This window comes from Sceloporus occidentalis, unplaced genomic scaffold (assembly GCF_023333645.1).
Source record: "Sceloporus occidentalis isolate IW3139 unplaced genomic scaffold, rSceOcc1.0.p SCAF_13, whole genome shotgun sequence".
NCBI classification, from domain to species: domain Eukaryota; kingdom Metazoa; phylum Chordata; class Lepidosauria; order Squamata; family Phrynosomatidae; genus Sceloporus; species Sceloporus occidentalis.
Genome location: NW_028316993.1, coordinates 6,258,223 through 6,279,337, shown reverse-complemented (window position 1 = coordinate 6,279,337; position 21,115 = coordinate 6,258,223). Strand labels below are relative to the sequence as shown.

The window sequence follows — 21,115 nt, the reverse complement described above, 5'->3', positions numbered from 1 at the left end:
CCTTGAGGGTTGCCCAGCCCAGGGGCCCTTGGAGGCAAAGCTGGCCCCAGAGAGGCCTCCCTGGCTTAGTAGGATGGAGTCAGCCCCTTTGGCTTGGCCCAACGAAGGCCCCAGAAAGCCCCCTCCGCCTCTGCCTCTGCCTCTGTCCGGTGGATGTGGGTTCCGCAGTCCCTTTCCCCTTCTTGGCCAACGGACCAGGAGGAGGGCGGTTGGCCAGGCAGCCAGGGCTGCTGGGCTCTCCAGCCGGAGGAGCCCCGGAGGGGTTTGGGGGGCTGGCTCTCCCTGGTCCCTCCTCCCTCCGTCTCCTGGAGCATCCTTCCCTGCCGCCTCCTCCTCCTCTGCTGCTGGACCACTTTGGCCTCTCTCTCTCTCTCTCTCTCTCTCTCTCTCTCTCTCTCTCTCGAAGCGGGAGCGCGCCAGCAGCCTCGGGGCCGCGGAGGCATCGGCGGAGGCGCGGGTCCTGGGTGCGAGTCCGGCGGCGGAGGCGGAGGAGCAGGAGCCGGAGCAGGATGGGGCCCCGGGGGCTCCTGCGGCTGCTGCCTTGGCTCCTGGCCGCCCTCCAGCTCCTGCCGCCCGAGGCCTCCTCTTGGGCCAAGTACGTCAAGGGCAGGATCAGCACCAAGGAGGTGAGCATCAGCAGGAGGAGGAGGAGGATGGTTCCAGACCCCCCCCATTTGGAGGAGTAAGGGGGCTCAGGACTCAGACCCCCCAAAAGGGGCCCCTCCCCCTCCCTCCCCCTCTCCCTTTCATGGAGCCCCTCCCCCTGGGTTTTTATTTTGGGTGGGCATCCCATAATAGGCCTCCTGCGGCGATGGTTGCCAAGGCGACTTCCCTTTGGCCAAAAGGGGGGTCTGGGGGAGCAGATGCCAAGGAAGAAGGGGGCTTCTGGGGGTCCCTTGGCAGAGAGAAGGGGCTCCAAGGGGCCCCAAGAAGAGCCCCCCGAAAGAAGAAGGGCTTCCAGAGAGAGAGGGAGGCAGGGGCCACAGTCTCTGCCAGCCCCCCTTCCTTCCCCCAAAGATTGAGGGCTCCAGGAGATGAGACCCCTGCAATAGCCAAGCAAACCGATTGATAGACTGGTAGATCCATAGATAGGTAGATAGCTAGGGAACATGGTCTATACCAAGCCCTAAGGTTTAGGACTCTGTGAGCTGCCCCCTGCAATAGCAAAGCAAAGCAAACCAATTGAGAGATCAATAGATCAATAGATAGGTCAGCAGATAGATAGACAGATAGCTAGGGGACATACATACCAAACCCTAAGATTTAGAGCTCAATGTGATGCCCCCCAAGATAGCAAAGCAAAGCAAAGCAAACCGATTGATGGATCAATAGATAGAGAAGTCAATCAATAGACAGATAGATAGATAGGGGCCATATATACCCCCACGAGACATAGGGCTCTATGATGTACTCCCTGCAATGCCAAAGCAAAGCAAACCAATAGATCAGTAGATCAATCAATAGATAGATAGATTCCTCCCCAAAGAATTAGGGCTCTATGAGGAGCCCCTTGCGATGGAAAACCAAACCGAACCAAGGGAAGTTTTTATTCTGCTGGGAAGAGGGTTGGAAGGGCCAGGGGTCAAGTGTCTTTTGCGTCCAGAAAATGGGGCCGGGAGATTGCCCACCCCAAGATCCAGACCCTGGGGATACAGCCGGCCCCCCATTTCCACGGTTTCAACTCTCCGTGGCTTGAAAATATTCCCCAAAGCAAACCTTGGTTTTGCCATTTGATATAAGGGGCCCCATTTCACGATGCCCTGTCCATCATGGGACTTGAGCATTCATGGAACAAACCCCAGCAGAGCATCCGACACCCCCATTTTCTGGCCCTGGTCCTTCCAACCCTCTTTCCACCAAAATAGAAACTTCCCTTGGTTTGGTTTGGTTTGGTTTGCCATGGCATGGCATGGCATGGCAAGTGGCACCTCATAGAGCCCTGCATCTTTGGAGAGGAATCTATCAATCTATTGACTGACTGATCTATCCATCTATATATTGTTTTGCATTGCTTTGCCATCACAAGGATCACATCATAAAACCTAACTCTTGGGGGTGGTATATGTGGCCCCTATCTATCTATCTATCTATCTATCTATCTATCTATCTATCTATCTATCTATTGATCTGTTTATTGATCTATTGACCTATTGATTTTGCTTTGCTTTGCCATCTCGGGGCCCACTGTATTTCTTTTCACTGCATCTGGACCAAGGCCACCGTTTCCCAGCCTGCTCCTTTTCTTGGCTTTTATTCTCTGCTCATCCTTTTTGGGGTTCAGCCTTACAGACTCCCCTTACCCTTCCATTCCCTGTGAACATACTGGGACCAGTTCAAAGGTCTTGCCCAGGGGAACTGGTGAAAGGGGAAGGAGGTCCAGTCTAGTCTAGTCCAGCCCAGTCCAGGTGTGGGACGAGGAAAGGGGGACGGTCCAGGGAAAGGGGTGCTTTTTTGGAGACCCCCCTCTTTCCCTTTCCCCATCTCCCTGGGAAGAAGTGGTTGTGTAGCCCATCCTCCTTGTGTCTTCTCTCGCTGTGCAAAAGTGCAACTAGGCCACGGCCGGAGCACCATCAGCCATGTTCTCAGCCAGAAAAAGAAAGTGTTGTGACACCTGAGACGGAGCAGATGGAGGCTGGCAGGCCAGAAAGTGCGGCCCTGAACCCACAGGTGTCTGTGGGTCCGCAGGGAGAGAGGCGGGAAGGAAGGGGAAAAAGCAAAGCCCAGCCTGGGATGATAGTCGTACAAAGAAATGGAGATCTTGTCCTTTTTAAAAAGTGCAGCTACCTTGCAACCTGAAGCTCTTCCTTTGTGCTCAAAAACTTACCATCTTCAGCTTTTTGCACTTACCATAAGCCTCCTCCAGATGTTTTCCAGCTGCTGCTCTCCTCCTCTCTTCCCATCAGCCAAGCCCTATGGGATTGGAAGTCCAAAGTATCTGAGGGTCCTGAAGACCCCATGGCTTTTGTCGTGTGCCTCCAGGTCGTTTCCGGCTTACGGCAACCCGAAGGGCAACTTATGATGGGGTTTTCTAGGCAAGATTTGGTCCAAAGGGGTTTGCCATTGCTTTCCAGTGAGACTGAGAGAGTGGGACTTATTGCCCAAGGTGGGCCAATGGGTATCCATGGCTCAGCAGGGATTCGAACCCTGGTCTCCACTAGGCCATGCTGGCTCTGTGGCTGTGCTTTATACTATATATTAATACTATGTGGACCTGATTTCTGTTCCCATGAGTGTCTATGAGTGTGGGATGCTTCCTGGTGCATCTGTTTGTTCACAAAAATCTGTTTTGTAAATATCTATTAGTCTAGAAGGCACCACAAAATCCTGTCGCTTGGAACCAGGTGCGTCCCACACATTGCTGCCACTGCAGCTCCCATCATTCTTCATTCACTGTCAGGGGCTGCTAGGAATCACAGTGGAAGCACATCTGGATTCTCAGACTTGCTAGGAAAGGATGGATTGCTGGGACGTTTCCACTGCTGTGGCTGCATCCAGGTTGTGAATTCATGCACTTTTGCTGTTTAGGGGAAAGTACTTGGAATCCCCAGAGAGAAACTATAAATTCCAATGTCCCCAAACATGCAGCCACAGAAGTGCAAATGGGACCATAGTGCTCTATGGTGTGTCAGGGGCTGCGGACACACTGCAGAAATAATGCAGTTTAACACTGCTTTTAACTGTCATGACTCCATCCATCCTTTGGCATCCTGGGATCTGTAGTTTGGTGGAGGCAGAGTGGACTAAATATCTCACAAACCTACATACCATAGGATTTGGATGAAGCCATGGCAGTTAAAGTGGTGTCAAACTGCATCAATTTCTGCAGTGCAGATGCATCCAGGGATGTGGCTGCTTAGGATCAGTGTCCAGGGCCTGCTTTGCACAGTTGATTTGGCAATGAACAAGTAAATCAGGATTAGCTAGGAAAAAGTAGGAGCTGTGAATGAACGAATGAGTAAATTGGGATTACTTAATGCAGAGCACAGGCTGAAATGCGGATCAGCTATCCCACTTTAAGCACCCGCCACGCTTAGGTGGACCACGTTTGGTCCTCTTTAGCAGACGTTTCCAGTTCAATGAAGGTTTCCATCCACATTAATGGCTCCAAATGCAGAACTACAGGCAGGATTTGTTGCTGCAGTGTGCCTCTGAAGTCGTTTTGGACCTATGGTGACCCAGTCATGGGTTTTCATTGTCAAGACTTCTTCAGAGGGAGGGTTGCCATTGCCTTCCTCTGAGGCTGAGAGAGTGGGACTCCTTGCCCAAGGGTCACCCAGTGGGTTTCCAACGCTGAGCTGGAATTTGAACCCTGGTCTCCAGAGTCATAATCCAACGCTCAAGGATAACTAATCCAGAGTAAAATTCAAGTTCTGCTAAAACAGGCAAAGGCTGCATCTGCACTGCAAAACATCCATGTCTCAGTACTATGGACTGCTGGGAATTGTAGTTTTGTGAGCTATCTAAGCTTCTCTTTCAGGGAGCGCTGGTGCCACAGCAGACTACAGATTCCAGGATTCCATAACATGGAGCCATGGCCTTTAAAGTGGTGTCAAACTGCATTAATTCTGCCGTGCAGATGCAGCCAAAGAAGCAGGACATTTTTTTTGCATGAATAGGGAGACAAAGCAGAATTGCAACAGGGAAGGAAACCCAAAAAGCGTGGTTTTGTGAGAAGCAAAGTGCCAGCCTTAAAGTCTGTTTGGCCAAATGTTAGAAACAGTTCAACAGGTGCAGCAGCAATGGTTCAGCTAAACTCTTTAAGAAAATAAAATAAGGCGTTGTGGGTTAGTTATATAACTCCATTGCATCCCATTGCGGTAAAGTTTGGAGTCTCAAGGGAACTAGGATGCCAGTGATTCAAAACATGAAAGGTTTGAGGTTTCTTCCCCATTTGCAAAATCCTTTTAATCTCCAGGTTGCGGGGAAAAAAGGGAAGACCTGTTGAATTTCTGCAAAGCCAGGCGGCTCTTAAAGACCATTAAAGAGCTTTGCATTTTTTAAAATGAAAAAAATCCGAACAGATGAGAGAGAGAGAGCCTTGTATTTGGCTGATGGAAGGATGGAGTCAAATCTCCACGTCTGGCACTTATAAAAGGTCCGGATCTGAGTCCTTCCAGGAAAAGGCCCGCTCCTCTGGAACCTTGCACCCTTCTGCTCTGGGGCTGCCCTAGGCAGAGGCCTCCAAAATGCCACCAGGCCTCAGCCAACCCTTTTTCAGATCGGGGTTTTGCATGTTCCTGGAGCTTTTATGGCTTGCGGAGGAGCAAGTCATAGCTTTTCTGGATGCATGTCCAAAGAGAGGGGCCTGCAAAGAGGTGCTTCCCCACATTCCTCCTTTTTATAAATGAAATAAAATAACTCCTCTCCCTCCATTTGGCGGATGCTTCCCTTTGCCTTCTTCAGCCTCGGGTACGGTTTCCGTGGAAACGCTGGAGCATGGGCTGTTGCCATGGGAACAGGGGATTTTAAGGGGAAGGAGGAGGCAAGGCATCTTCTTCAAGGGGCAGAAAAAGGAGGATGGCAAGAAAGGGGCCAGGCCCCTCTTTCCAAAAACCCCAGACAAAACCATTTCCCAGGGACCTTTGGAAACCTTCAGACCTGAGAGAGATGCAAATGGATGGAGGCATCTCTCTGCATGCTGCAATTTTTGCATGCCCCGCACATCTCCACAGAGACGCATGCTCTGCCATTTTAACTCTGTGCGCTCGCTCCCCTATGGCCAAATGCACCCTTTTTTCTGCATCTTTTGCAAAAAAAGGCCCTTCCGGACTCTTTCGTGCCTTCCTGGCAAATAGTTGTTTGCACACGCCAGGCGGGCCTTGGTCCATCTCTCGGTTCAGCCAAGTTTAGGCCAGTTGCTGCGGGGATGGTTTAATGTTAGCCTAGGAAAATGGCAATCTAGGATTATGACTCTGGAGACCAGGGTTCGAATCTCATCTTGTCTATGTAAGACCACTGGGTAACCTTGAGCAAATCACATTCTCTCAGCCTTAAAGGAAAGCAATGGCAAGCCCCCTCTGCAGAAACTTGCCAAGAAAATCCCATAATGGGTTCGCCTTAGGATTGCCATAGGTCAGGAACAACTTGAAGGCACACAACAACAACAACAACAACAGCAGTGTTTATTTCTAATACCCTTTTCGCCAAAGCATCTGTGCCAAATCAGGTCATTTGGGATGCATGGCAAGATAGCCTCCTTCCACCTTTCTCCGACGTGGTTGGACTGCAAATCCCAGTATCCCAAGGCAGCGTAGCCAGAGGAATACTGGGACCTGCAGTCTAACCACATTCGAAATGCTGAAGGATTCTCATCCCTGGCTGAGATGACCCTGCCATGCCAACCCAGCATGTCCAAAGCAGAGCTCCAAATGGCATCCCTTGGTTCCCTGTGCCTTTGGGATGCCAGTTTTTGCGTGCATCTAACCCGCCTCTCCCAAAAACTTGCCCTCACTTTTTATTTGCAAGTCCCATTGGCAGAAGTAGATCCAGAAGGCCTTTCGATGGCAGCAAACTGGGTCAGAACCGGGGCTGCCCCCTTCAGCTGTGGCGCTGCGCTCTCGGAAATCAATGCGTTTGACATTAACCGCCGAATAGATCTCATTTTTACGGCAATTGCTTGGGACGCCATTTATTCTTTCTGAAGCCAAGCAGTACCCCCCCCCCCCCTTTCTCCTTTCAGTCAATGCTAACTGCTTGGAGTCAAGGCTTAGACTGCTGACACTTGTATAATTTTCAGGCTGGAGCTTGAAGTTAATCTCTCCAAAAATATAATGTTCGCATTACATCGGCCTCATTTTCTCCGGTGCGCTTGGATTCCTGGGGCGCTGGGTTGGCAAATTCACACAGAAATGGCTCCAGGATTTGCAAGTTCTTTATTGGAGCTCGGGGGGGGGGGGGGGGATAGGGAGGTTGGACTACAATACCCAGAATCCCCTGCAGACATCATTGGGGATTTGTGGTCCATTTTCCATTGCAAATGTTCAGGTTGGCTGCAAAACTACTGGGAGTAAGTATCAGTATGCCTTCAAGGGTCAAAAGTTAATTCACCGCTTACTGGACTGGTCTTTGGTCCATTAAATCAAATTAAATCTAAATCGTCAGTGTACAACTGAGGCAGATCTGGGGCCATTCTGGCGGTGGGTACATACAACGGCCCTAAAACTACATTTGAAATGGTCTGAAGTCCATCTCTGGTTTTTAAAAATTGACATTTTTGGGATAGTCCTGACCAAGCCCCCATATTATTCATAATGCCAGTCAAACACTGATGTCCCCATAAAAGCACACAGCAGTCTTGAAAGATGCCCTTTTCTCTTTCCTCCCAGGACTGGGTCTTCCTGACTCGCTTCTGCTTCCTTTCTGACTATGGCCGCCTCGACTTCCAGTTCCGCTATCCGGAGGTAAATATCCTGCATTTCGGTTACATCCTACCTTTTCTTACCGTCTTCAGAATCTGCATTCGTTCCCTCCTTTTGTTGCCACAGTGAAAACCAGAGAAGGCTCCTGGACCTTTACGGTTGTGTGGGATTTCGGCTGGTGTGGCTTGTTATGCAACCAGGTAAAAAGCCACATTTGCCAAAATTCCCTCTTCTGCGCATCCTTTGCAGACACAGGAGCCCTTTCCGGTTTTACCTCTGGCCACTTTATCAATATTATGCTTTTCTGTTTTGAAGCTTCAAAAGCTTGCATGATGTATTTTGGGCATTTTGGTCGTCCAATAAAAGTATCGCTATTTTCTGGATTTTGCATTTTGTTCTGTTCTGTTTTGATACACAACGACCACTGAATACGATTCCATGCCAGTGGTTCTTAAGCGTTTCTTTATTAGGGACCCCCTTGAAATATCTTTTGTTGCTATGGACCCCCAAGACGTAAGTAACATTTAAAACCCCAAAGCGGATCCAATGCAGTACTTGCTATGAACCTTGACTTGGGATGGCTGGAGCTCCATGAGAAACCCCTTTTGACCCTTACTACGTAAAGCGCTGTGCAAACTTTAAAGTTAATAAATAAATGTTAATAATAAATAATAAGAAAGAGGAAGGCAGGGCAAGCGAGAGCCCCATGGACCCCTATGAAGATATTGCAGCCCCCAGCAGTCTGCAGATCACAGATTTAAAACCACTGTTCTGTTGTTGTTGTTGTTGTTAAAGTAAAACTTTGAATGTTAGTCCTACAAATTTAATTTCCATTGTATTTCCCAGTTTGTTTCTAAGCTCAATTTTTAACATACACAGTACAATGTTTACTTATATCTCTGCATGCAACAAACCTTTCGCATTCTTTTAATTGTGTTCTGTATAACATTATTTATTCTTACATGTAAGTGTAACACATCTGCATGTTATACATCTGTACACAAACCTGCCGTCCATTGGTCCATATTTATATCCCATTGATCTTTGCTAAATCCCGTAGTTGCAGCGTAGCCCCATTTCTGGGGTAAGTGATGCAATACCTTCTCCCAGTCCTCCAAATATTTATTTCATCTTTCATTTTGTATTTCCTCCAATATATATTGTAAACATCTAGATGCATTTTTCTAGATACATTGCTAACGGACCACTTTCTCGCTTCCCTTCGAAGGCCAAATGCTGTCAGAATATCCTCCTTTATTTCGACGATCCTTCGCAGTGGCCCTCCGTCTACAAGAAGGGAAATAAGGTCAGTTCGGATCCGGCGGATGGACGCTTGACCTCTCCGGCGGCTGCAGTTGCAAAACATGGACGGTCAGGTCTTGCAAACGCAGGGCAGCAGCCGTGGCTTCCTTGATTTTTATTATTATTATCATTATTATTATTATTATGCTTTATTTATATAGCGCTGTAGATTTGCACAATAAAACAGATAAGAGTAAACTGCTCATTGGCGTACAATCTAAGAAGTAATAGCATAATACATATAAATAATACATAACAATACAGGAAAGAGTTCAATAAAACGTATTGAACTTATCCACCTGTGATACAATCTCCCTCTTTTCCTATCCGTCTTATCATCCGTTCCAGTGTCATGATATGAAACATCCAAAGCATGATAGTTTAGGCCTTTCAGCCTCCAAAGGAGAGTTTGGACTTGATTTGCAGCTCAAAATAGTGGGTTGCAAATAAGGGGCCAGGACAATATTCCATATAACCCTATGGAACATTCAACCATACTGAAGGGTGGCTCTTCTAAACATTTGCAGAGAAGCTTGGAAACGGGTGCAATGGGGTGGCTAACAAAAGGTTGCATCTACACTACAAACTTACAGCAGTTTTGGGTTGGTTTAACTGCCATGTCCTGTTCACAAAGAGGGCTAAACAAGCAAGGAAACGCTGCAGCAGTTTGCTTTTTCCCAAGCCTACTGGGAAGGTCATGTTGTGCATGCAGCAAAATAGAACAAAATGCAGAACCCAGGAAACAGAGATACCTTTACTGGCCAGCCAAAAAGTATAGAATACATCATGCAAGGAGATTCATTCCCTCCTCCTCTTCTTCTCTCCCACCATTGAGTTAATTGAGTCCAAACTACTTTTGCACTTTGAACTCAGTTTGCAGCAACTGAAGCCAGCTGAAAATAAAGGGGGAAAGTGGGAGGAGGAGAGAGAAACCGAGGCAGATTAAAAGGAGCTGGAAAAGTGGGACGGCAGAGGATTAATCAGGATTATGACTCCCGGATTGGGACATAAATGGGATTTGGCCTCATTTGGCTTTCATTTTTCAGCCGTTTTTCTCCATCCTCTGCAATGCAGCACAAACAATAAAGACCCGCTTTGCAGGATGGTTGCAAGGGTTTACTGAGATAAGTCATGGAAATCTGTCCGAACGCTAGATGTTATTATGTGCACCTTGGTGAAATGACAGAATAATAATGGATTCTTCTTCCTTTTTCTGCAAGCAATGGCAGGGTGTTGCTTTCCTTCCCTCCCTGCAGTCAGCAATTTTTTGGTAACTGAAGCTGTTTTAAAATGTAGAAAAGGGCCAACATGCCGAGGTTCCTCTCCAAGTCGGCTTAAATCATAGCCGGGCGGGTTTCGCATTTGCAATTTTCTTCGGCGCAGAGGGATGCTTGTGGGAAAAGCGTTATTAGGCGCTACAAAGCTGCGGCGGATTTGCATATTTCAAATATGCACATAATTGACATAATTTCCATGATGATAATGGATGCGAGGGAAGCAGCTGGATCCTTTCCCCCGCGCCGTGTCATTCGCACGCTTTCTGGTGCGAGAGGCAAACGTAGCGGTTTTGGAGAGGTTTTGGGCGCGATCGAGGCTCTCATCCGCCTCGGCTCATTACCGGCACGGCGGTGAAATGGATTTGCCCAGAAAGGCTTCTCCTGCCAGCAAAGTTAATTGAAGGCCTGGCGCTCAATGTGCAAAGCAAGCTGCCATACAAAGGAGTGTGTCTGAGCGTGCAAATGGGAATTCCTTCTGCCCAATGGGTTTTGCAGCGTAGGCGTCTTCTGTCTTGAGGTTTTGGGTGCTGACAGTGCTTGGACCACAAGTCAAAGTTACTTTTGGGACTCCAGTTCCCAGAATCCCCTACAGTTCTGTCCTGCTGTTGCTTGGCATGTGGGTGTATTTTGGTCTTTTGGATATTGTTAGACTGCATCACCCATCAACCTTCACCATTTGGGGCTGCTGGGAGCTGCAGTCCAAAAACATGCTGAGGTCCAGTTGGCTCCCATTCCTGGGCCATTCACGCTTCAAGAATTGTCATGTATCCAAGTTTTCTTTGCCAGAAACATAGGATGTAGTTGGTCCTCCACATTTGCGGCTTTGATGTCTGTGGATTTAATTATTTCTAATTTTGATTAATCTGGGGATCTCTAGGTCCTCCAGCGCAACTCTGCCAGACGTTGACCATAGAGTTGTGCTGGAGAACTAGAAGTTCCTAGAGAAAGCTCTTCTCTAGGCATTTGTTGGTCCTTCAGCTTCATTCTCTGGCAGATTGTGACCATAGAGTTGCACTGGAGGACCTGGAGATTCCTAGAGAGATGGCCTCTCAGGTCAAAAGAATAGTGTTTATTTTATTGGCGGTTTTTCCACATTCATGGGGGTCTTGCACCCTTAATCCCCAAAAATGTGGAGGAGCCACTATCTTAAACGTAAAGATATGCAGTAAAACATTAAGAATGATAGGACATATATTATCATGCAAAGGGATCCGGTGGCACCTTCGCACGCGAAAGAAGTTATGGAATAAGCTTTCACAGACCTGGTCTACTTCCTCAGTTGCACTTAAATTGTGAACTATATTGCTATTATATTGTAAATTTTTATTTTGGGGGAGTCTGACTCGGCGGCTCTGATTCAAATTAAACGCCTTACGGCTATTAAACGTTTGGGACGCTTCTCCTCCTCTGCTCTCCTCTTTTCCAGGATTGTCTGATGAAAGAGTCCGTGATCCGTCCAGAAAACAACCAAGTGATCAACCTCACAACTCAGTACGCTTGGTCCGGGTGTAAGGTAAGAGTAGCTCCCCCCTTCGCTCTTAAAATGTTTGTACCTCGCCCTGTAGCCAAAGATATATAAAATGGCAGGATCAAGGTTGGAATTGTTTTGGAATTAAAAAAAAATTCAAACTGTGGATGATGGAACCTGTGGATACAGAATACATCGATACGGAGGGTCCAGCTATACATACTGGTGTGTGTGTGTGTGTGTGTGTGTGTGTGTGGAGGGTCCAGCTATACATACTGGTGTGTGTGTGTGTGTGTGTGTGTGTGTGTGTGTGTGTGTGTATACACACACACACACATACACACATACTGGGATCCATAGTGGCTTGCAAAAATGAAAATAAAACTGGGGAGTGTCCAATAAAATCCACAGAGAGAAAAAAAGAGATGTGTCTGAGGATACTTAAAAAGACACTCTTATGTGCTGCAAAGCCTTTTGGTGCATAAAAGACCCTCTTCTGAGCATCTTGAGACGCCTCTCCTTTTCTTCTCATTGCAAAAATGAAGAGAGATAAAGATAAAAGGGCGCCGCAAGGGATTTCGGAAGTGCACCCTTCAATGGCTGCAGCTAGATCTGTTGCTTTTCTCCTCTCTTGGCTAGTTGTTGACGGAGAACTCGGAGCGGTATCTCAGCTGCGCCAGCGGGAGAAGTTTCCGCTCCGTCCGCGAACGCTGGTGGTACGTGGCCCTCAGCAAGTGTGGGGTGAGTCTTTGCCTGTGGACCCACTCCCAAATCCCTCTGCTTTGACCCTCTCCTTTCCCTGAGACCCCCCCCCCCCCATAAGATTTTGATCCCCAATGATGTAGATTGGAGTCAGTTTGACTCGGATCTAAGTAACTTCAGTCACTTGACTTGGGTTACACTTGGTGAAAATGAGACACCGACTCGACTTGCCTTGAGACTTGTATATTTTTAGTGACTGACTCGCTGGTGCCATTCACTTTGAGGAGCAGGCAAAACCCGACCCCAAAGTGTGGGGTGCATTTCTTGGAAGGGAACGGCAAATGCGTTGAGCAATGGGCTTGAGGCCAAAGGATCCTTCCTTTGGAAAGCTTCAGAAGGATCCTCCGATGTGCAGCAGGGACAGGCTGCTGAGCAGACCTCAGCCTTCATTTACCTGAAGCCCATTGCCGAATGTGTTTGCTGTGCCTCTACAAGAAACACACCCCACATTAAAAGCTGGCTCCCAGTCTTGAGGCTTGACTTGAAAGCATCTTGCAAGGACTTGAGACTTGGATTAAAAGACTTGAATGCATCACTGTCCATCTGTCCCAATGCAGGGCGACGGACTGGAATTGGAGTATGAGATGATTCTCACCAATGGCAAATCCTTCTGGACCCGTCACTTCTCCGCTGATGAGTTTGGTAGGTTTCCCAGCTGGGTCTCCTTCTGCATGTATTTGGACTTTGGAAATGTTTGGCCAAGGTCACCCAGTGGGTTTACATGGATGAGCCAGGATTCGAACCCTGGTCCCAGAGTTGTCGCTCAAAGCTCAAAGCACTGCACCACACATACTGCTTCTATATATATAGAGAGAGGAATGGAAAGGGAGCAAGAAATAGTATGTAAATAAACGTTTAAAAAATAAAATCTGCAGCACTAACCTCAAGGAGCAACTCCTGGGATTCCAAACTGGGACCTTACTTCTTCTCTCCCCTTTTCCAGGGATCCTGGAGACAGACATCACGTTCCTGCTCATCTTCATCCTCATCCTCATCATCTCTTGCTACTTTGGCTGTGAGTACTGCAAGGTGCTTTGCTCCTAGGAGTATTTGAGTGGAAACCGGAGTCAGGACCAGTCTCTTCTGTTGTTGTTGTGTTTGTGTGCCTTCAAGCTGCTTCTGGCTTACGGCAACCCTAAGGCAAACCTGTTGTGGTTCCCGTTTAATGAATCCCCAAGGGGAGATTTCACAGACCAGTGGCTCCCAAACTTTGGTCTTCCATTTGTCTTGGACTTTGGTTCCCAGAATCTCTGGTCTATGGCAGTGATTCCTAAATGTTGGTCTTCTAGATGTTTTGGATTTCAGCTCCCAGGATTGCTGACTGTTGGCCAAGCTGGCTAGGGATTCTGGGAACTGAAGTCCAGAGCACCTAGATGAACGAAGTCTGGGGATGACTGCCATAGACCATAGAAGTGGAAGGCACAGCCACACCAAGCAAGATTTCTTAATGGGTTCACCCTTCCTTCTCTCCAAAGGGATCATAGAGAAAGGGCACAGCCAAACTGCCTTCTTCCTTTTAGCTAAAACTTTCTGCCAAGTTTCCAATTGCTTTGCTTTTTGGTGGATTTCTTTTTCAGATCTGTTGAAAGGGAGGCAGCTTCTCCACACGACGTACAAGATGTTCATGATGGCGGCCGGTGTGGAAGGTGAGCCTGAACGGAGGAGCGGGTGTAAAAAGGGACTCGCGAAACATCTGGGAGGGAAGGAAAAGTTGCATCCATCAGTGATACCTTTATTGGCCAACCAAAATGCACAATATACTTGTTGCAAGCTTTCAAAACTCCATGGGCTTCTTCATCATCAGGCAAGATGCTACAAACCAAATGGGAGAAGAAAACACACAATTGGAGATGTTAGTCAGATGCTTGCATGTTGTTTCAGTCCTTAATAAAGATGGCATGATGGGGAGGATAGTTCCCTGCAAAATCTGCCTGCAAAAGATATCCTCCCCAGCATAAAATGTTTACTAAGGCATGAAAAACACACAGGCATTTGTGTGGCTTCTCCAAGGTTAGAGTTATGGTGGAATTCGAACCCTGGTCAAAACACTGCACCATGTTTGCTCTAAAAATAGGGCAGATGGATGGGAAGGTTTCTGCCACGGAACCATCAGAAAGCAAAGGTGCCACTCTCTCAGCCACCCATGAAAACGGTTTTGGGTTTTGGAGCATTTTGGAATTCCAGATAAAGGAGACTCAAATTTTCTTTTGTATATTGTTTTGGGGGACAGAGGCCAGGAGGGGATAAAAGCCAGGGGAAGATGGAGGTGGTAGTCAACGCGGAGTGTAGCAGGTGCTGGAGGTAAGGAAAGAGAGTTGTAGTGCGGAAACCTACTATGCATCCCATCATCCGTGTCCTCCCTTTCCTTTGCAGTGCTGAGCCTGATGTTCTTCTGTATTTACTGGGGCCAGTATGCAAGTGATGGGATTGGGAACAGCAGCCTCAAAATCTTGGGTAGGTACCAAGGAGGAAAACGCAGCCACAGTCAGTCGTTTATTGCTTCATTTACTTGTTAAAATGTTTCCATCCTGGCCTATGTCCAAAGGACAAAAGTGTGTGATAAGACCAGTTCTACAAATTCAAAACGTTAAACGGACACAAGGTATTGTTACCATCTGACACTAACCCATTCTGAACTCCTTACTCCTGTTAATGGTTTGTGTTTATCCATCCTCCCATTTTACTCTCTCTTTCTATCTCTGTTTCTCCATAGCCAAACTCCTCTTCTCCGTCAGTTTCCTGATCTTCCTCCTAATGCTCATCCTCCTGGGAAAGGGCTTCACGGTCACCAGGTACCTGCAACTGATAGTAATGTTAAAGTAAGCAGAGAGACAAGATGGAGATCCCTGCAATGGCTCAGGGTCTCCCCTTTGGAGCAGCAGAAAGCAAGCCCACTATGCCCTCTTTGCGCATTGGAAGATGGGGCTTGGCAGCAGCATCCTTTGCTAATTTGGGCATCCTTGGGGTAAAAGCGGCCAAACAAGGAGGGAGATTTGACTGTCTTTTAAAGTGGGGGCTGCACATTGGAAGGCAGGTTCTTACTCATTTTGCCCACTTACAGCAGGAGGGCAAGTTATTTTCCCCATGCAATATTATTGAAACACCCTTAAATATGAAGACTCTGACAAGCGCAAGGTGGACTTAGAAGTGCCCTCCATAATCCAGGGCTGCTTACTCCTAAGTAAAGCGTGCACGGGGTAGATTGTAGGGAGATTTTATTATTCCAAAGAGGAATCAACAGTGGCCTTAACTTGTCTTTGTGCTTGACCATTTAGTATGCTTCAGACTGACGATTCCTTAGGAAGCTCAGCTGCATTGGAGTCTCAGTGGTCCACTTTTACAAGATCACTTTTTTGGGCGATTAGGGGCTTAGCCCTTCCTTTCTAATGAGTTTCTCACATTGGGGCTGATTTCGGCATTAAAGAGAGATTAAAGCGCATTTAAAGCATCCCGCCAAGCAGCATCAGAATGTAGTTAAGATGGCAAAGGTTATTAATGAGGAACATTAATGAGCTGAAGCTTTTTTTTGGGGGGGGGGTGTGGAAGCAAAGGACCTGTTTCCTGGGGGTGTTGCAAGGGGAGAAGAGGAAGGGTGCAGGGAGCTTTGGAGCAGGAAGCCACCTTTCCCCCCAAATCCTGGCTCAGGGCTCCCTCTTTTGCAGGGGCCGGATCAGCCACACCGGCTCCGTCAAGCTTTCTGTCTACATGACGCTCTACACCATCACCCACGTCGTTCTCTTCATCTACGAGGCCGAGGTAAGGGTCATCTCTTGCAGTGTTCCTAGATGAAAAAGTGGGATTGGTGGTGGGGGCATTAATTGGGAATGTCCCTGACACACTGAAGCAGATGGAGCCAAAGAATTGGGTTCTTTTGCCGCTGCAGTGGTTCCCAAACTCAGGTGTTTTGGATTTCGACTCCCAGAAGTCTCAACCACTTTAGCCAATGGTCAATTGGGAGTTGAAGTCCAAAACATCTGGTGGAGCAGAGTTTGAGAACCAGTGTAATGGCCGGTGGGGTTTAGCTGCCCAGTCCCAAACTGTCCATGCCACTTCTGGAGAAGGTTGCCGCTCCGACCGTCATTGCCACCCGGCCACATGGCAGCCTCTGACGCCTTCTTTCCTTCCTTTTGGGTCCCAGTTCTTTGACCAGGCGCAGGTGTTGTACACCTATGAGTCCCCGGCCGGATACGGCCTCATCGCCCTGCAGTTTGTGGCCTACATCTGGTTCTGCTACGCCATCCTCATCACCCTCAAGCAGTTCCCGGAGAAGCAGCCTTTCTACGTCCCCTTCTTTGCCGCCTACACTCTCTGGTGCGTGCCTTTTAGGGGAAGCCATGGGTTTGGGAAGTCATCCTTGCGTGCAATTAATCTCCCGTCAGAGAAAGGTGGTTTCTGAGGGTTCCTCCAGTTGGGAAGAGTAAGGCAGCGGTGGCATTTCTGGGCACTTTTCTGAAATGTGGCAGGAAACGATTCTGCACATAAACATGTGTGAGTTGCCACACGCAAAAATACAAGAGTTAAAATTGCACTGAAAACCAGTTTTCTGCACAGGAATTTTATTATTATTATTATTATTATTATTATTTGGGTGCACAATATATTGATTTTTGTGCAGAAGGTATTCAGTAGTCCATCTGCATTTGCCTGGATTAGGGGTGAAGGATCCCCATGAATGTGAAAAACCATAAATAAATAAAAGGCTATTCTTTTGACCTGAGAAAACATCTCTCTAACTATCTCCAGGTCACTCAGTGTCACTCTGTGGTCAATGTCTGCCAGAAGTTGATCATAGATTCACGCTGGAGGACCTACAAATGCCTAGAGAAGTGTTTTCTCTAGGAATCTCTAGATCCTCTAGTGCAACTCTGTGGTCAGCTTATGGCACACTTGCGCTGGAGGACCTAGATTCCTAGCGGATAATAATAATAATAATCAAATCCGCAAAAGTCAAAGCCGCTGATGCGGAGGGCAAAGAGTACATAGGGTTTTCTTGGCACAGAAAAGCTATTTATGTTTCTACGCAGAATTAAGCATTTGTGTAAATATACCAGGACATTTTCATTTTCCTCCTGCACCATAGAGAGAGCTGTTGGGATTATTTGTCCTGGAACGCAAGTATGCAAGTGTGCCAGGCCTCCAAGAAAGTAAGAGTATGTGGGTTGCATATTTGCTAGACGTCTGCCATTTTCCTTGCTCTCTCTGGCAGGTTCTTTGCTGTCCCAGTGACCGCCCTCATTGCTAACTTTGGGATCCCCAAATGGGCCCGGGAGAAGATCGTCAATGGCATCCAGCTTGGCATCCACCTCTATGCCCATGCCGTCTTCCTGGTGAGAGCACCTGGCACCCCACTGTCCCCAGCCGAATGTGCCCAAAATATTTGGGGATCCTTTTTACCTTTCCCTTCCTCTGGGGATGGAAGAGGACTTTGCAAAACAATGGCCTGGATGGAAAGATGAAATCCAGTCCAGGCTTCATTTCATTCCAGTTTTTAAGGCAGATGGGGGATAAGCGCGGGCATATGACCCCCTGAACTCCCTTTGGAGACGCTTACTTCCCTCGGTTCCCCAACAATGCAAAAACGTATTAAACCATAAACTGCAGGTGTTTACCACAATAACACAGTTTTAAACCTCCAGTGGAATAATGGCCCAAAACAAACTACAGAAATAATCCAGTTTGACACCCCTTTAGTGGCTCAATAATGCTAGGAAACTCTGGGAACGGGCGTTTTGGGAGACATTTATCCTTCTCTGCCAGAGAGCTCTGGCGCCACAATAAACTACAATTCCCAGAACCAAGAGGGGAAAAACCCTCTGAGACGTTCAAGTCGTTTGTCATGTGTTCATATATATATCTTTACAAATGTGGGCAACTGCATAAGGGCCGGGGGCCAGTTTTCCCCTCCAGCCCCCCATGCTCCCAAGTACCTCTATCACTGAAGTCCATCTCAAAATGGGGACTGAAAGTGAGGCCACAGCTCTTCTGGCCACCATTTTGAGAAGATCTCTGATTAAAACAGAGGGATTGGGGGGTGTATTGGGGGCTCAGCAGCTTTATATGAGGGGCGGGGGTGTTTTAATTATTTGGGGGGCTTTCCATGTAGTTTTGGAGCCAAAAAACCCTCAGAAAACCACACTGATTTTTTAAAATTTTAATTGCACGATTGCTGGCTTTTGGAGGACTGGTGGCACTTGTGGGGCTTCAGGGGCCACAAAGGTGACTTTGGAGGGCCACGTGTCACCCATAAATGCATGAAAGTTAGAAAAGTGCTTGCTTCATCATTATTATATATTTTCAAAGACGACAAACCAAAAGAGGAAATGCTTGTTGAAAGCTGTCCTGGTCTGCTTTTGGGCATCCCTTGGTTTGTGAGTCATCGGAGGAGGAAGGAAGGGTCTCCTTTGAGGAAGAAGATGAGGCGCGTGCGGCCCCCAATCGGGCTCCGTGGACTGACCTCATCTTCCTTTCCCCCTCAGATTATGACCCGGCCCTCGGCTGCCAACAAGAACTTCCCGTACCACGTGCGGACGTCACAGATCGGCATTGTGGAAGAGGCGGCAGCGGCTGCGGCAGCCGGGGCCAAGTTCCCCCATCATGTCTACGGCAACGTGACGTTCATCAGCGACTCGGTGCCCAACTTCACGGAGCTCTTCTCCATCCCTCAGAGCACTGGGAGCAACGCCAGCCATGTGAGGACCAGCAGAGAGAGACCCCCTCAGGACCCCCGCGTTTGGGGACCCACAATGGGTCGGGGGGTGGCAAGCCCCTTCCGCGCTTTGGATATTTGGATATTCCAGAACAGCCGTCCCTTCTCCTTTGGGTCCCCGTTCTTCCCTTCTGTCGCAATTATTAACAACTTCCGCAAAGGGACATTGCCGTCTTGGTCTGGAACAGTGGTCCCCAAACTGTGCTCTTTAAGGGATTTTGGACTTCAGCTCCCAGAATCCCAGGCTAATGGCCAACATGGCTGAGGTTTCTGGGAACTGAAGTCCAAAATCTGTTCAAGGACACACAGTTTGGGGACCACTGGACTCTGGAGTGTCATTGTGCAAAGGGACCTTGTAACACCTTTGAGACTAAGGGGTCACTCACATGTTGTTTTTTTCGGTGTGATTATTATGGGGTTATTTAAGATGGTGAAAATAATCTGGGTTGACTCTTTGTTGTTCAGATGCATTTTGAATGCATCCGATTAAGCTTGGTGGGGGGGGCTGCCAAAAAACCCCACTTCCCCCGAGATAATTGCTATCATTTCCCCCCCAAATAATTTTAGAAGATTTCCATCATTGGCTATATGAACAATGGATCTGAACAGACCCAGGATAAAACTCTGCACGCCTTGAACGTGTTTCGAATACATTTGCAACGTAAACGCCATCTTTATTTGAATGCTGGCACACGTGAACCTCGAACTCGCAGAGATGCACAGAGATGTGATTCCATAGTCCCTGAAACTTAATCAGATGCATTTGAAATGCATGTGAACAACCAAGATTCAACCCAGTTTCTACCTGGATTGTTTTCACCATCTGAATAACCCCTAATTGAGTGAAATACGTCGTAGCATAAGCCTTCGTAGAGTTGGTCTACTTCCTCAGATGCATGGAGTGAACCTACTCTACGAATGCGCACATGCACACATATAGACAATTCCTCTTCCTTGTTCCTGACCGCTGTTGATTGGGCTGTTTCATTTTCCTCCTTCGCCCCATCCAGCCCCGCAAGCAGACGGAGGAGACGTCGTCCGCTGACCGGACCCTGACGCCCAGCTGCGTGGTCACTACGTCTGAACACAGCGCTGCCCCCATCCTCCTGAAGCCGTCCTCAGGCAGCGAGAGCCAACTGCCCCCCTACCAGCTCCACGCCCCACAACTCCACCAGCATAACGGCTACACTGAGTATTTTAGCATGCACACGAACGGCGCCCGGCCCGTCTAGGCCCTTCCTCGCTCCCTCTCTCAGCCTTCGCGGGGGGAGGCACGCCTGGCCTCCAGCCCCCCGTTTCTCTTCTGGGTCCCCTTCCCCTCCGCAGCCCCTCTGCCAAATTCCTCTCCCCCTTTTGACGTCTTGCTGTATCAGAGGGCTATCCTTTCTCTCCCGCAGAACGGTTCCTTTTTAGTCGGAACGTGGACAAGACCAAAGTTTTGACTGGGGTCGGACTGGTCCTCCTTCCTGTCCTCCATTTCTCCTGCAATCCCACCCAAGCCCCCTTGACCATTCAGTACGACAGAAGGAATGAATCCTCGCCATGTTAGTTTGTATGTATGATATGTTTCTGTCCTTCCTTGTGGGACAGTTGTTCGCTCTCCGGTTTGGGGCCACCGATTTCATTGAGGAATCCGGGATTTTGGACAAACGGGGGCGTTTGCAGATGGGTGTTCTCTTGCATTCCTAGTTCGCCCAGGATGACCGGCCGGTCCTTGGCCGAACTCCCTCCTGACCGCTAGTAGAAAGAGTGACCCACCGGATGGTCACCGTAGCCTTCCATTGTTCCCATTGTGACTGGTCCATCGGTTTGCCAGTATCAGACACAGACTTTTCCAGCCCAGACTGGCTTGGTCACAATGCCTCCGCGTTTTCCCTTTCCCGCTCTTGTATCCGTCCCCCTTTTAAAGCCACTCTTTCCCCAGTTTTGCCACAACGGCTGCAGGAACCTCTCCCATCCTTCTGTCCGGCCGACGTCCCGGGAGACAGCGCATTTACCTTCTTCCCTCCCTGCGGCGGAGCTGTGGGTCTGAGTTCCTGATGATGGTGGATTTCTGAAATACACCAGAGTGGGTTTGGGGTTGTTTTTCTCTTTTTTGGCCAAATAAAGAGAATTCTTGTGTTTCTATCTCACTGAGAAAGCTTGTGGTTATTTCAGAGGAGACAGGCAGCTGCGAAAGGAGGAAGGAGAGATCTGGGAAAGGAAGGATTTAGTCATCTCCTTTCATCTGGTAAAAAAAACA

At 48.2% G+C, this 21,115-nt stretch overlaps 1 protein-coding gene across 1 annotated transcript; it reads left to right on the top strand.

The window, feature by feature from the left end:
- The first annotated feature begins 389 nt into the window (after positions 1-389).
- TMEM145 (transmembrane protein 145) lies at positions 390-21,005 on the top strand. Its single transcript, XM_089478805.1, has 15 exons — positions 390-626; positions 7,326-7,400; positions 8,587-8,664; positions 11,364-11,450; positions 12,045-12,146; positions 12,725-12,809; positions 13,111-13,182; positions 13,745-13,813; positions 14,541-14,621; positions 14,881-14,959; positions 15,830-15,923; positions 16,306-16,478; positions 17,374-17,494; positions 18,644-18,856; positions 19,884-21,005. The coding sequence occupies exons 1-15, from the start codon at positions 510-512 to the stop codon at positions 20,103-20,105; spliced, it is 1,668 nt and encodes a 555-aa protein (XP_089334931.1). The 5' UTR covers positions 390-509; the 3' UTR covers positions 20,106-21,005.
- The last annotated feature ends 110 nt before the right edge of the window (positions 21,006-21,115 follow it).